The sequence below is a fragment of the Camelina sativa genome, chromosome 9 (assembly GCF_000633955.1).
Source record: "Camelina sativa cultivar DH55 chromosome 9, Cs, whole genome shotgun sequence".
NCBI classification, from domain to species: Eukaryota; Viridiplantae; Streptophyta; class Magnoliopsida; order Brassicales; family Brassicaceae; genus Camelina; species Camelina sativa.
Window position 1 is genome coordinate 2,167,817 of NC_025693.1, and position 15,809 is coordinate 2,183,625.

General features: G+C 37.2%; 4 protein-coding genes across 4 annotated transcripts; 2 read left to right on the plus strand and 2 right to left on the minus strand.

The window, feature by feature from the left end:
* LOC104714928 lies at positions 4,882–6,068 on the plus strand. Its single transcript, XM_010432394.1, has 5 exons — positions 4,882–5,016; positions 5,103–5,367; positions 5,572–5,647; positions 5,737–5,879; positions 5,959–6,068. Exons 1-5 carry the CDS (start codon positions 4,882–4,884, stop codon positions 6,066–6,068), a joined length of 729 nt encoding a protein of 242 aa, XP_010430696.1.
* Positions 9,185–9,878, plus strand: LOC104710233 (SKP1-like protein 16). The gene has a single exon (XM_010426801.2). The coding sequence runs from the start codon at positions 9,237–9,239 to the stop codon at positions 9,726–9,728; it is 492 nt and encodes a 163-aa protein (XP_010425103.1). The 5' UTR covers positions 9,185–9,236; the 3' UTR covers positions 9,729–9,878.
* Positions 11,757–13,360, minus strand: LOC104710234 (aspartic proteinase nepenthesin-1-like). Its single transcript, XM_010426802.2, has one exon. It carries the CDS (start codon positions 13,204–13,206, stop codon positions 11,812–11,814), a length of 1,395 nt encoding a protein of 464 aa, XP_010425104.1. The 5' UTR covers positions 13,207–13,360; the 3' UTR covers positions 11,757–11,811.
* On the minus strand, positions 13,661–15,809 carry LOC104710235 (fucosyltransferase 2-like). Its single transcript, XM_010426803.1, has 2 exons — positions 15,295–15,809; positions 13,661–15,201 (listed from the first exon to the last, which is right to left on the minus strand). Exons 1-2 carry the CDS (start codon positions 15,581–15,583, stop codon positions 13,769–13,771), a joined length of 1,722 nt encoding a protein of 573 aa, XP_010425105.1. The 5' UTR covers positions 15,584–15,809; the 3' UTR covers positions 13,661–13,768.

Here is a 15,809-nt window from a genome sequence, read left to right on the forward strand (position 1 = left end):
TAGTCAAAAAACACACCATAAGTTGTATTGTGTGATGCTCCATAGTGAATAAGCTCAGTGATGAGTTCTTCACACATATCTCCAACCTCTTCGGAGTCAAGTGGGTAGTGTTTTATAGAAAACAGCTGAAGCAAATGACCCGCCTGGACTCCGGACCCTTTACAGATGCACAACATGGCAGACGCAAGAGTAGCGTCGGCATGTGTTGGTACGTTACGCAGGAGTAAATTTACGGCCCCTTCAATGTCCCCATCTTTTGTTGCAAGACGAAGGCCTTCATAATATATGGCCGTTGGATTATCCGCATCAAGGCACCTTTCAAAAAACTTCATGTGTCGACCACCAAACATGATATCATCGGGGTCACTGCACATGTTGAAGATGTTTGCCTCTTTCAAGACGTCGCGACGGTAAACTATAATTTTGCCTCTATTTCCCGAACGTAGGAGTGACTGCATGTACCACCTTTGTTTTGCTGCCATTAGTTTAGCTATTCGCGCCAACAGATCATCAGGAAGATTTGGGTTGGTCATATTTGTAGTGAAAGTATTATGTGCACATTGTAATGCAAACGATTTTATAATACAATCGTTTGATATGGTTGGGGAAGTATTTGGTATGGATATAAATGATACTTGATATAACTGCGTGACAAGATGGCGAGGTAACATCAAACCACTAATTATTAAGAGTTTATAAACATCCACTAACAATATAGATGGAGTGTCGTTTTGAGAATCTTAATGGGCCGGTTGGAATATTTTAGGCCTCTTTACATCATAACCATATATAATCCCCCACATCCCCTATTAGTATACACGTGTCATAACCATATAACGGATTTGAAGTCTACTACTATAATCTACTATCTCAATCTCGATTATTCACTACCCGCTCAGTTAACGTCTATTGTCAGACATGACACCTGTTGGCAACTGCGATGTGACAACTGATACCCGCAAAAGTCTTATATGGGAAGACGTAGAAGAGTTGTTTAACAAGTAAGTAGAGGGATGTGACTTATATCTCATCGATGTGTCTTGATGAGTACGTTTAACATGATGTGTTTGTAATCATTACTAAGTTACGAAATCTGATCACAGTGTGAACTAAGGGTGTGAACAAATAATATATTCACACATGGTTCGTATGGAACAATGATTACTACGTATTTAGGCTATAGTTTGACCTCTCTCTATGTCGAATTATGTGCGGATTTGTAACTTGTATTAGTATTAAACAAAAAAGAAAAATCAAATTATTGCTTTGTTCAGTGCGGAATTTATGAAACCGCTAGGTAAATGGTAGTTGGGTAAAGTATATGCGGTTCATGGGCTCCAAGTATATGCGGTTCATGTGTTAACTGTTTTGGAAACCGCAACAGTAATTTTGCTTTTCCAAAAAAAACTAAAACTACAGAATATGTCTTGATTGGTAACATCACGCGGATTTAAAAAAAAAAAGCTTAAAAGGCGCACTTATACATGTCGTCGTTCATTGCCATAATTATTAAAAACCCTGCAACTCCAAACTAGAACTTTCTCTTTATTTAGAGTACCCTCCACAAGTTGCAACACATACGAAACATTGTTTTAGAAAATTCAAGTGAAAATGACGACTGCAACTCGAAAAATGCCTGATATACCCGATGAAATATTGATTAAAATCCTCGGCTTTCTCGCAGTTGATGGTTTGGAGTACCTCGCTCCAATACTGAAGGCAGGTCATCGAGGTGTAGAAACGGCGCTCTCTCCCCAAGTTTTAAAGGATGCTAACATCTTCACCTTATGCTGGGATCCGACGAGCTTTCAAGCACCACATCACCCAAATGGTAGAGTCCAAAATGAAGGGATCCACAGGCGTATCTTCAATAAATGCCTAGATGCTGGCAACAAACAGGCAATTTTTTTCGAAGGTTTCCGGGTTGTTGCCGAGGTGGAAGACATTAAGCAAGGTATCGCACTCCTAACTCGTAACGTTCCCGCGGAACCTATAGCGACACTCGCTTGTGGGTTTTTTTCTATGTTAGATGGGAACTGCGAGATGGCTAGACATTTTCTTCAACTGTTTGATTCACATCACTACCCACTTAAATCGGAACGAGCAAGGTTTCTGGCCAAGGGGGTGTTCCGGTTGCTGTGTAGATATCAGACGGCGCGAGTAGACACATACAGGAACACATTCGTCTATCCTATTGCTCCCTTTATCCCTTCTCCGGAATGTGGTCGATTGTGTTTATTGAAGCATGGTTTCAAAAACAAATGGTATGAAGATTATGACATTGGCTGCAGAAATTGCGGCCTCTGGTGGTTGGCGAAAGCTATGTCCGAGATCCTGTAGTTACTTTTCTCATAATATGTTTCGCCCTAAACGTAATATGTAACGAATATCATGTTTTCAACGCAGTTCTTATATCTTCTAGAATCCTTCTACGGCAACTAAATCCGTTTACAATGTCTCCCTGTTGTACTACCATTTTGGTTCATGTAACACCTAGGTTGTATCCTTCATAAGAACGCGGAATCTATCGCTACTTAATATGTTGTTTACGAAAACTAAGAGGTTGGGTGCCTAAAACTCGTACCTACCCATTGCAAAACCACTTATATATAATACTAAGACGTACACAACCTGAAAGATATTAGTGTAATAACAACGTTTATAATTTCAGTGTACGTTCAAGAGAATGTACGTTTAGTGTACGTACAATAGTATATACTTTAGGCCTTGTACGTATTAGATTTTGCAATTTGCGTGTTCGTAGAATGGGAAGGAATAGTTCAGGCATTATCTCCCTTTATGCAATTATTGTTTGGGTGAGCAAAACCCCCTTTATGCAAATTAATTATAAATATATCCGCTGACGCAGATTCTTCTATTTCAAATTAGTATATACGTGGCGCCACCATAATAACGGATGTCAAATGCGTTATACACTACTTAGACAATTATTTCTCTTAAATTCCGCTAGGCTCTACTTAGGGTAGACATGACAGCAGTAGGTTGGACGAAGTGACAACTCCTACCCCCCAAGTCGTGTTATCTCAGCGTGATGTGATTTATATCTCAGCGAGTTTTAATTAAACAGTAGTAAGTGACGTTTGTCACGTTGCATTACAACAATAAACGGGTAGGGTGTTAGCTAAATACATATCTTGTTAGCGTTCTATAAATTATAATTACCAGTCCCACTGAGTGCAACCTGAACTTTGTGTTCTTCAAACACCCTTCTGTACAAGTTGTAGTTCCTACTGAAAAATCACAGCAAGATGGCGTCTGCGTCTCAAAAAATGCCTCATCTACCAGATGAGATGTTGATTATCATCTTCGGGTTTCTCGCAGTTGATGGTTTGAACTACCTAGCTCCAATAGTCAAGGCAGGACCTCGGGGAGTCAAAACAGCGCTTAGGCCTCAAGTTCTCAAGGATGCTAACATCTCCAGCATTACTTGCCATCCTTCTTGGTTCCAAAAATTACATCATCGAAATCGTAGAATAAAAGAGGAAGGGATGCACCGGCGTATCTTCGAAAAATGCCTTGACGCTGGGAACAAAAAGGCAATCTATTACGAAGGTCTCCGGGTTGTTGCCGAGGAAAGCGACATTGAGGGAGGTATTGCACTTCTAACTCGTAACGTACCCGCAAGAGATGATGCCACACTAGCATGTGGATTTTTTTCTATGTTACATGGGAACCTCGACATGGCGGGTCATTATCTTTACCTGTTTTTGGAATACCACTACCAACTAAATACAACTCAAACAAGGATTTTGGGCAGGGAGTTGTTCATGTTGCTGGGTAGATATCAGACGGCGCGAGAAAACACGTACAAGGATACATTCGTCTATCCGATTGCCCCTTTGATCCCTTCTCCGGAATGTGCTAAATTGTGTTTATTGGAGCATGGTCTGTACTCTCTCAACTATCGAGACTATGACATGGTGTGCAACAATTGCGGCCTTTGGTGGTTGGCGAAATCTATATCTGAGATCCTTTAGTTATATTATCTCTTTAGATGTTTCGCCCTAAACGTTTCATCTAAATGCCTTCTGTTATAAACGCCGTACTAATATCTACGTCATAGGGTTTACGCGGACTGAATCCGGCCTTTTGTTTCAATGGTTTTCTCTTCTACTTATTTTTAAGCATGTACCACTTGATGTTGGTTCCTTTCCTTTTGTAACTGTTCTATCTTGCAAAAGAACTATACACAATACATATATCTGCCAATTGTGTATGTAAAACAAAGTGTGTGTGGGTACATGGGTCCTTACGTTTGGTACGAGAAATGTATTGTTTTGTTACTACTGTGCATTCGGTTGGTGAAATCGGAAGTGTTCACATCCCTATGATACATAGGTACCGGGCCTCAATTTTAATAAGCCCATTCGGTATGGATTTGTTGTTTATTTCTTAAACTCTAACTAAAAGAAGGCCTCAATTTTAATAAGCCCATTCGAACGCACATCAGAAGGCCTCAATTTTAGAAATTGAGTTGAGGACCCATTTAAAAATTTCAAAAATTACATCAGACTTACTGAGAAAAACAATTTAAAAGTAAACAATACAATTTCTTTTCGTATTGGGCCTCCAATGTTGCTGGACCGGCAATTAAATTATGGTTTTTTTAAACTAGGATAACTCTACAATACGTAAATTAGTTGTCTGTACGTAGACTACGAATTAAAGTAAATTTCAAATATAAACCCGAATAAAAACAAAGAAAGCGAAGAGTCGCGCTTAGTAGAGAAGGATCTATGCGCCGTCGGTAGAAAGACGCAACTACTAGTCACGACGTTTTGTTTTATTTAAATAGCATCACCCTGTCTCCTTTCCAAACCCAGGGTAGAAACGAGTAACAGGATATTATCAGAAAAAACCATGGAGTTTAGAGTTGATGCCATCGCTGATCTTATACCAGGAAAAACGAATTGGATTATCCAAGCGAAGGTCTTGAATTCGTGGTATGTTACTGAGTTCTTTTGGAAGCGGGTTCTGCTCCTTGCTGATACACGGGTTAGTCCACTTTGCTTTGTAAAATATTTGCACGAAGTTGTTAACCAACGCAGTGGTCTTATACACAATTGATATGCAATTTGTAGGGTGACACAATCGAGGTGGCGTTTTTACCAGGGACCTATAAGAAAATGAGGAAGTATATCTATGATGGTGATTGGTATGAAATTAGGAATTTCAAGGTCATCCAGCCAACACTTAGGGAGAGGAATACACATCATCCTTTCCAAATCAAATTTACTGATGAGTCGACGATGGGCCTGCTCTCACCGGTGAATCAAAAACACTACTTCCGTTTCGAAGATTTGGGTGATATATCTCGAGGGAGAATTACCCATCCCATATCATTCGGTACGCTTATCTTCAATTTTCAATTACACAAATCGTTTGAAACAACGTTAACAAACGTTTGCTAATTGATATATTTGTGATTATCACTAGTTTTTAGGCCTGATACTAAATAAATAGGTTAGTAGACAATTTCATATCAAAATACATAGGTCGTAACATTTAAAGTATGTGTCTACCCCGAATCAGATGTCTGTGGGTGTGTAGTTGGGGTGGAAGACAGAAGATTGCTCGAGGGGGCAAATGCGGCCAATGAAGTTGTCCTCACCCTACTGAATGGGAGGTAAAGGAGATTTGTGCTACCTTTTCAATACATTTACATTTAAAGTTTTTTTCGTATTCCCGTTCAATATTAACATGAGAAAATCGTAGGAATGAAACCCTCAAGTGTCGTGCCCTAGATGATTATGCTGCTCGCTTCATAAATGCTTGGGAAGCACTCGGGTGTCATCTTACTTTTACATCCGAACCCGTCTTTTGTATTTTGCGGTTCTGGAAGGTTGGAACCTACGAAGGTATGTTCGATTTGATAGATCAGATAAGGAAACTAGCCTTCTGAAACCATATACATCTAATTTTGTAAATGTTCTGTAGATGCTCCTTGCCTCGTCAACACAACCGCCTCTTCGCAAATCTATATAAAACCAGATTTCGANATGCTCCTTGCCTCGTCAACACAACCGCCTCTTTGCAAATCTATATAAAACCAGATTTCGAGGGAATGGAACATCACAAGGAGATGTAAGCTGTTTGTTTTCCTATTAAAATATATAATTGTATTTGTTGCTACTGTAAAATACGTTAATACACTTTCTATATTTACTGCAGATCTGAAAACGCTGCACGTTACTATATAGAACATATAATGGAGCACGTAGGGGAGAATGCAGTACCTTGAGAAGAAAGGAACTAGATGGGCGAAAGGGAGAACTCAGGAAGTTTAGCATATTTAAAGAACCGGCATTGAACTGATGATTTACAGGTCACATTGCATTTGCATCTTAAAGGTTTAACCAACATCGGTAAAAAAAAGTAAAAAAACTAAACCATCGCCCATCTAGTTCAATGGTTACTTACAAACCTTACATAAAAAAATCCAATACAAAACATCTCTTATGTATGTTTTGGGTTTACAGTTGATGATGCTGGGATATTTTTCATGCTATTCTATTTATGATATAACAACTAAGTAAAAAACACTCTGTTTTAAAAGGTTAAGAATGATTTTTAATAATTTTCAGGAATGACTTTTTGCTATTCATGAAGGTCTTCAAAAAAATAATGTATAGTACTCCTACAGGCTACACAATTATTTTAGGAAAGATTCAATAATATTCAGGACGATTCCTTAAAATTCAGGATAGTCTTCATAAATATTTAGGAAGGAGTCACTGACATTCAGGAATGTCTTCCTAAAACATCATGCTAGATATTTCTATTTGCTACTTTCATTGTAAAACACCAATATGTGCACAAAATCAAATCATTATACATCATTAGTGGAGAAATATGTTATACAATAAAGCAAAACACATATAAAAATATTTAAAAACATATTTTAAAAAAATTTAGGAAAGCATTTTTGAATTTTAGGAAGACCTTCCATAATTAAAAACTGAGTTTATTAAAAACTTAACTCAAAATTCCACTCAAATGCCCATTTTCTCATCTTTATCATCAACTCTTTGCTTTGTTCTTGAAATATTTGTCATCATGTATATCATCAATCATTTGAGTTTAGAACCTTATTCAACAATATAATCAATCCATAAATTTAATTCTCATAACTCACGATTTGAGATTCATAGCAAGCTTCGGAGTTGTGAAGATCAATATCTACAGCAAGATCAAACAGAATGCAAAATTGAATCATTCATAGCTATTGGAGGAAGCAAAATCACGACTATTCACTTTCAAAATCAGACACACTTTGAATCCATTTCATATCACATCATAAACTTGCTAAGAAGAATCAGAGACAAATCGAACAAGCGTTAACAATCCAAGATTCTTTTGAGAACAATATGTTGTCATTAACAATATGTTGTCATAAACAATCCAAGATTCTTTTGTTTTAATTGAATAACATAAAACTTTTCATGACTTTATAAGACTCTTAATCCAATAATACTAGATTTATCAAGATTTTAGATAACTTTTTACAAATCCACAACCAATAACACCAAATTTTTAAAGAGCTTTAAAAAGTCTTGATTGAATAACAACATATTTTACATAACTTTTAAAGTTATTAAAATTCTTTCTAAATCCTAAACCAATAACCCCCTTTAGTATAACATTTGTATAAGACCAATGTGTGTAGTATAAATTGGGGTTATATTAATTAACTTCCATAAAAAATATATATATATACCCTCTAATAGCACTAATCTAAGTTTTTATTCCAAACTTAGCACTCACCCTCAAATGTTCCAAAACTAGCACAAAATTAGAAGGAAAGGAGAGATATCAGTTATTAAAATAAAATTAAATATCAATAAAATTAAAACAATATTTAAAACCTAAAATCACAATCTCATCTTCCTTCCTCTCATCTTTCTCTTCGTCGATACACACAGTACCAAAAACGAAAATCCAATCTTCTTCTTCTTATTTTTCTCCTGGCGAAGCTTCCAATCTCAAATTTGATCGTGTATCAGTTCTGTGACAACCCGTCCCGCGGACCCCACTAGCCCACCGCTAGCTGCCCCAACGGACCGTCCGTGGACCCTGCTAGTCTCCCGCTAGTCATTCAAACGGACCCCAAGCTAGCTCTGCAGGGCATCGATCCTAACCCATCATTGTGGATATCCAAATCTACCAGTAGGTTATAGGTGCGCCAGGCGTTCCTCGAACCCTGGTCCCCACCTTTTAACCTACTGGTGGATTTGGATATCCACAGTGATGGGTTAGGATCAATGCCCTGCAGGGCCAGCTTGGGGTTCGTTTTGACGGCTAGCGAGGGACTAGCAGGGTCCACGGACAGTCCGTTGGGGCAGCTAGCGGTGGGCTAGTGGGGTCTGTGGGACGGGTTGTCACACATCTTCTACAACTATTGTGTCTTCCTAATTTTGTTATGAAAGCCATCCAGAATTGAGGAGTCTCCATAAATATTAGTTAATCCTTCCTAAATTTAATTAAATGTGTTCTGAATCTTTTTTATATATATATTTGCCTCATTAAGTCAAAGATTATTCCATTAGTAAAAGGTAATGATTTCATTTTTGTGCATATTCTGTTTTTTTACCAATATTTAGACTTTTTATAAAAGTCATTATAAATAAAATATTTTAATTTCCCTTTCCTTATTGCTTTGGAAATTAAAAAGGGAAAAATTATGGAAGATAAAAATAGCACCAAAATAAGGTTTTGTTCTAAACTTAGCACAACATCTCTAAAATTCCAAAAATAGCACTAATTAATCTTCTAAAATTAAATCCTAAATTCAAAATATTAAACCCTACTCCTCAAAACTATACTTTAAATGTGAAATTGAGAACCCAAACATTAAAAGAAAAAATTCTAAAAATTAAAATTAATTTTTTTTTTTTTTGTCAACCATTGGGCCACAACAGGCCGGCCCATTAGCCTAATCCCTAAATTAAATATTTTAATGTGTCAAATAGTGCTATTTTGGAAATTTATGGAATGTGTTATATAGTTGTCCATAAAACTTGATTTAGTGCTATGTTAGAGTATTTCTCAAAAAATTATTATATTTCCTAATTCCTAAATTCAATAATTGACCGACTCTCTCATCAGATAAATAGAGAGACGATCATCATACCTTCTTCGATCTCTCATTCAATATCTCCTAAAAATCTTCTTTTTCGTTTCACCACACAAAAAACAAAAAAAAAAAAAAGAAAACAATGTCTTCGAACAAGGTTGTGTTGACTAGCTCCGATGGTGAAACTTTCGAGATTGAAGAAGCGGTGGCTCGTAAATTGCAGATCATAGGGCACATGATCGACGATGACTGCGCCGATAAAGCAATCCCGCTGGCGAACGTCACTGGTAAGATCCTCGCACTGGTCATCGAGTATTGCAAGAAACACGTCGATGATGATAAAGATTCAACCAAGGAAGAGGAAGCCAAGGCGAAGGAGCTCAAGACTTGGGACGCACAGTTCATGAAAAATATTGATTTAGAAACAAACTTCTCAATCATTCTCGCTGCTAACTATCTCAACGTCAAAGACCTTCTCGATCTCACTTGCCAGAGCGTTGCAGATCACATCAAAGACATGTCGCCAGAGGAGATTCGAACGATCTTCAACATCGAGTGCGATTTCACACCCGAAGAAGAAGCAAAGATTCGAAAGGAGAACGCATGGGCTTTTGAAGCTGATCCAAAACCCTAACTTTTTTTTTTTGGTTTCGTTTTCTAATTGTCGATTCCGATGTTTTCTATTATCTTTGGTTGATGGTTTTTAATTTGTCTCTTTCTTTCATCGTTTTTCTCAACTGTGTGGATTGACTTTGTTTCTCTAGTTTCGGTTCGTTTTACTTAATTTCTTAGTTGTTATGTTATCTTCGTCTCTTGATGTTTCTGCTAAATTCTTAGTCGGGGAACAGTAGAATACAGGCGGCGCCGCCGTTTAATAAAGACTTGGGCACCGAAATATCATGATACATATACCCTATCTAGGGTTTCTCTTTTTTCTTTTTTTTTTAACAAATATCGACTAGGTTAAATTAATTCCAAGAATAACGACTTACGAAATACGAGTATCGACTAGGTTAAAATTTCTACGGCTTGGCTTATTTGAGAAAATCATTAATATAAGTTGTTGAACAAAAAAAATTATTAGAATAAATTCTTAATTCAAATAGGGTATTTATCTACACACATGATATACTAGTAATAAAATAAAGTAGAGATACTGAAAACTATGTTTCAATGCTCTAGAGCTTTTGACACCTGTTATTCAATCCGTCCTTGGAAGCTTCATGTTTCTTGGTCATCTCTCATTTGGCATAAAGTGGCGATCCCTAAGCATTCAACAACAGCTTGGCTCAAGATGGGTCTATCAAATGACGTCCCTCACTCTTGGGACCAAATTCTCCTCTGCCTACATCCCCTAAGATTAATTAATTCATTTACCCTCCTTCATCAGGGTTCGTCTACCACATGTTACCATCTCTATGAAAATCTTGTAGGTGATGAAAAACAAACCAATTGCTCTTAAGAACATGGGATCCGGATACGGTGAGAACTTGATCCATCTCTCTGGTCTTAATATGTGGAAAGAACAATATCACAATGGGCCGATTAAGCAAGATTATTATTTTTATTATAGGCGGCCCTTTCAAGCCCAATGATATGAACCGATTAGCTCTCATACGAGTATTCTCTACATGTTTAATATGGATATTGTAAGTTTGTAGCTCATTCTCTTTCTTTTTCACCCATTCTACTCTAGTTAAATTCAAATCGCAATGACCAAAGAACATTCGACCAATACACATGTACTCTAAAGTTTTACATATATGCGAGGTAAAATATACAATCGTGAAAGAAACAAATCTTACACACATTTTCCTAAAAGAGGATACATATACTTCCAAGTTTAGAAATCTGTATGATATACCAATTTTATAGGTTTTGAAACATTTTGATAAAAAAATATAGGTAAGATTTTTATTTTATTTTTATAATCAAAATATAGGTGAGATAGTTAGGGCTTAATTATGTTAATTTGTTTGGGCGACGTGTTCGTATTTTCATCTTTTATAATCAAACTGCATGACGCATGCTTTTCATCTTTCTCGCTCGAGTTGCTTGGAAGTTGAGCGAACTCCTTTACTTTGCTTCCAAGTTTAATAATTATAATGATTATACTTATTGTTCATTATTATCAATAATTCTCGTAGAAACATCATATCGATGTGATTTCGAATTAAGTTGTTCATGATGGAACAAGCCCTTCCAAAACATATTAGCACTCTTTTACGTTATATATCTATAAATTACAGGATTCACAAATCTACGGTAAATGATAAACAAATTATAAGAGATTTCAATTAGCAGAAATAGACTACTTTTTGTTATAATGTTACTATATTTAGAATTTTTTTTGTACCTATTACTCAAACACATGATGCCGAACAAAAATTAAAACCCCAAGGGCCAAGGCACATGATATATGTCATTGTGGTTTCACAGACACATGGAAATTGACACATATACAATTACTTAATATTTATTCTAGCTAGGTTCAAATAATTGTTTCTCAATAAGAAAATAAACTAATTTTACTTTTCTTTGCAAAGATTTATTACTTCTGTTTTTTTCCCTTGTTTTCATATCAACAAAATAAAAAAACATGATATATTCTATTTTCTCGGAGGTACCTATCTAATGGAGTAAAATATGGAGGCACTTAAAGTTGTCTCAAAACATAAAAATTTATTTATCATAAAAGAAGAAAACAATAAAAAAATCTACAGTTTTCCACATTCGGTGGGAATAAACGACACCGTTTCTTTCTCAAGATCATGAAGTACATTAAAATTCTGCTGCTGAACATTTCCGAAAATAGACATCCTATTAGAACTTCCCATGGCCAAACACAAAAGGCTTGTGCTCGAATCCGCCACCATATAATTCTCTCCGGGAAGCTCCAAATCCGCACCTTTAAAATGGAAAATTAGCTTAGGAACTGCAATATCCATTTCAACATTAGGTAACTTGAAGCACAAGTCAAGTCCTGTGGATCCCGAGTCATCGACTGGTAGACTCATACGGGAAGTAAATTCTTCCTTCAACTCCTTAAAGGCGGACTCCTCGAGAAACGTTATGGTCGTTCCCGAGTCTATGATCATGCCTCCCGTTCCATTTTCGGTTAGTTCGAAATTAGACTTTTCAACAGAAAGGCGTTTTCCTCCAACGGTGATGCCTTGTAACTCAAGGTAATAGAACGAAGGCTGATTCGGATTTCGTAGCAAAGACATCGTTTTGGTTACTTCGCCATCTAAACTTGCACCTGTTTTGTTGACGATATTCGAGGCTAAAGATCCGATAAACAACGAGCTAGATGCTTCGCTATCCTCAATCGAGGTTAAGCAATAAGAGAATTTAGTCTCTTTGAGCTGAGAGATAAGCGAGAGAGGTCCACGACCAAGACCTACAAGACCTGAGCCTTGTGAGAACCCGTCTCCTTCGTTCTCAACCCCACACCCGAAACCGATACCAGGAATCGAGTTCCCTTCCTCGAAAGTGAACGTTTCCGTGGCCAAGAACCCACTTGTGGATGAGTAATCTCCATAGGTATACAAATACTCACAAGCATCATTGTCTTGGTTGCAGTTTGATCGAGGCAATGCGTTGCAAAGACCAGAAGAGCACCCTACTTTCGAGTAAGAAGAAGATTTCTCGGGGTCAAAAATTGGAGTTGGTTGATCAAAACATTCCGTACACGGCTTGCATTGAGTCCATATAAGGTCACTTCCGGTATCAAAAATAGCCGAGTATTTAACCGCCGGGTTTCCAATGGATAGCTCCATAAGAAACTCGCCGCTTCCTCCATGAGTAGGTGCTTTAATGTTATTAGTATCATCAGGATTAGACGCTACAGCCAAAACAGCTACAGCTCCTAACCTGTTCAATCTGTGGAAACCACGGTTAATCCCTCTTTGGATCTTTTGGATCTTGGTGAGGTTTTTACCTGAATCCACATGTTGAAGACTGAATCGAAAACCGGATCTTGGAAGGTTCTTGGGAAGAGGACGGTCGATTAATGATCTTCTTGATGATGAAACTGATATTAAACATGAGAAAAGAATAAGAAAGAAAGGAAATAATAAATAAAATGATGAAGAAGAAGAAGAAGAAACCATGGTTTCTGTGTGTGTGTGTGTGTGAGAGAGAGAGAGAGAGTGGATTGATGAGAGATTAAGGGAGTGTTTATATAAGGAGTTTTTAGGACACAAAAAGAAAGAGTTACAGAACAAAGTTAGGCGTGTAAGAAGATAAACACTGATGTAACTTCCCTACTTAAAATGAGGAGAGGCTGTTTAAGAGATCCATTCAAACAAGCAAGCCCTCTTCTTTCGTCAAGTTAGTTGAGAAAACTTTTGCGTTTTTTTTTCTCCTCATCATTCTCTAATTAATAATACTGTTGGAAAAAGTTATACAACAGGTTTCTTTATTACGGGCTTGTTTTATATAAGCCCACTAAAACTACACTTATTGTAAGTTTAGTGATAGCTTTAAACTTTAAGCTCATATACTTCACAAGTTCTATGGAGAATTTGAGTGTTGAAGGCTAAGCAAAGAATTTATTAGACAAAAAGGAGTCAAACGCAATGGCGTGGTTCTTCTATCTTTTAAAAAGAAACATTACAATGTTGATCATCTAAGTTTTGTCCAGATATAAAGATTCAGCTGGCTTGTTTCAAGTTAAGAGTTGTCAACAAGTTTAAGTCCCCAGCTAATATCTTCACAGTGTCTAACGTGCGGGACAACTTTACCGGTGTCAGTTCCTCGTTTTGCTTTGCAGTCGTAGTAAGGAGGAGCATGGAAACAAGGATCTGGTGACATAGCTCTACCACAAGGTGGATTTGGGTTTGTTTGATTCTCTTGTTTATACAGAATCCAAGCTCTTAATCCTCCAAGTCCTTGAGCTACATACCCAAATGTAGACCAAGCACTAATAACCAACTTATCAGTTAAGCTCAGTAAGTACATCTCTGCCCAAGCTTTCCTGTTATGCATTAGCTTCTCTGTTTGTTGATGTCCTTCATGACTTGGCTGATTTATTCCAATCACATCTCTTGTTACAGTTGGGTTTTCCCAATACATTGTTTTCAAGATCTCGAAGTACCCTGTTGTTAAAGAAGTGACCAAGACAGATTTGAGTTTCACGTCTTCTTCTGATGGCTGCTTGTGTTGTTCTTCTCCTTTGCTTAGTTTAGGTAACAAATCCTCGTTTTGAACGCACGAAATGATTTGCTTTGTGACTTGAGGAGATACGCCTGACTTCTCATCAAAGACTCTTATTTGAAGACCAATCCTCTCATCTGCTTTAGCTAAGTAAGCTTGGTAGTATCTTGTGATTAGTCCCCATACATTATTTGAAGGATGGAAAAGGTAACGACCTAAATGGTGAAACACCGTTCCTTTCTCGGGAAACATCATACCAAGCTCTTCCTCGAATGAAGGAATCAAGAAGAGAGATGGTGCAAAGAAGTTGTTTGTCCTCATGATCAACCAAGGAACATTCTTCAAAAGATTCTGATCTTCTGTGCAGAAGAACATTTTGTCCTGGTCGTTGTAATCGTGAGCTAGATGGAGATAGAGATGAGACAGAGACGATACAGAGGAACTGTTAATCAGTTTCTTCTTTAGCATGTCTCCATGGCAATGAGCTGAGTTTTGACCAAAGCCACTGAACTGACTAGTTAAGGTGAAATCTTTTGGTAACAACCAAGTGGAATCGAGGAACGGTTCGCAGAATAAGTCCTTCAATTGCTCTCCTCCTTCAACGAGCAAGACTCTATCTGTCAACATTGCATAGAGAAAAGCAGAAGCAATACTAATAATCCGGTTTCCTAATCCACTAAACGACATCCAAACAACATACTTGCATCCTTCTGATTCCGAATCACCGGTTTGTTTCGGTTTAAGCAGTCTTTCCGCTTTGATATATGGTCTGGTTCCTGGTCCACATCGTCTATGAAGCTCTTCGTAAGCTCTAAGCTTCGAAAGTAGATGCAAAGAAGGTTTGTGCGGTGAAGCTTTACGGTATTGGTAAGATTGGTATCTACTCAAGCAAGACTCTTTCTTGAATCCAGAAACAAGTAGTCCTCCAAGCAGAGACAAATCTTCAGAATCTGATGGAACATTCAAAGAAAGATATAAACATTCCAATCCCAAAAGAAAAAAAGTAGAAGGTAAGTTAAACAACATATATATCATTGACTTACCCTTTTGTTCCTGATCTCTCTGCAATGTTGAATCATCTGAGGATGTCACATTTGGTTCCGGTTCCATTCGTATGATTCTGGTGGCTTCTACAAAGCTATTTCCTTGATCATATCCAAACAAGGCTACGATTAGTAGCAAGACAGGGATAGTAACCATGACTAAAGCTAAGATCTCTTTGATTCTAATTGCTCCCAAGAATCTGCATCTCTTTTCTTGGACTCCAAATTGTTCTTCCGGTTCTTTATCAATGGCTTTGGAAAGAGGCAATCTTCTTCTGGATGGATACATTTCTATTCAGAAACCCTAAGATCTAAACAAAAAAATGAAAATATAAATCAAATCTGATCTCTCCCTTTTACCTTCATCTGTTACATGGAAAAAGAGTAAGAGAAGAAGCAATGATTCATCAGATTCACGTTTTACTGCAACAATACCAAAAAAAAAAGGAGACTTTGGTAATAAAGACTCAACCTTTATGCTCTTGTCTTATATCTAACTTGAGAAAATGTCAAAA

Bases quoted from the DNA above. Each gene is read 5' to 3' on its own strand.
- LOC104710233 (XM_010426801.2), top strand. From the start codon at position 9,237: ATGTCTTCGAACAAGGTTGTGTTGACTAGCTCCGATGGTGAAACTTTC.
- LOC104710234 (XM_010426802.2), bottom strand. From the start codon at position 13,206: ATGGTTTCTTCTTCTTCTTCTTCATCATTTTATTTATTATTTCCTTTC.
- LOC104710235 (XM_010426803.1), bottom strand. From the start codon at position 15,583: ATGTATCCATCCAGAAGAAGATTGCCTCTTTCCAAAGCCATTGATAAA. The intron at 15,202-15,294 runs GTAAGTCAATGA...ATGTTCCATCAG, and splicing joins GAGAGATCAGGAACAAAAGG to ATTCTGAAGATTTGTCTCTG.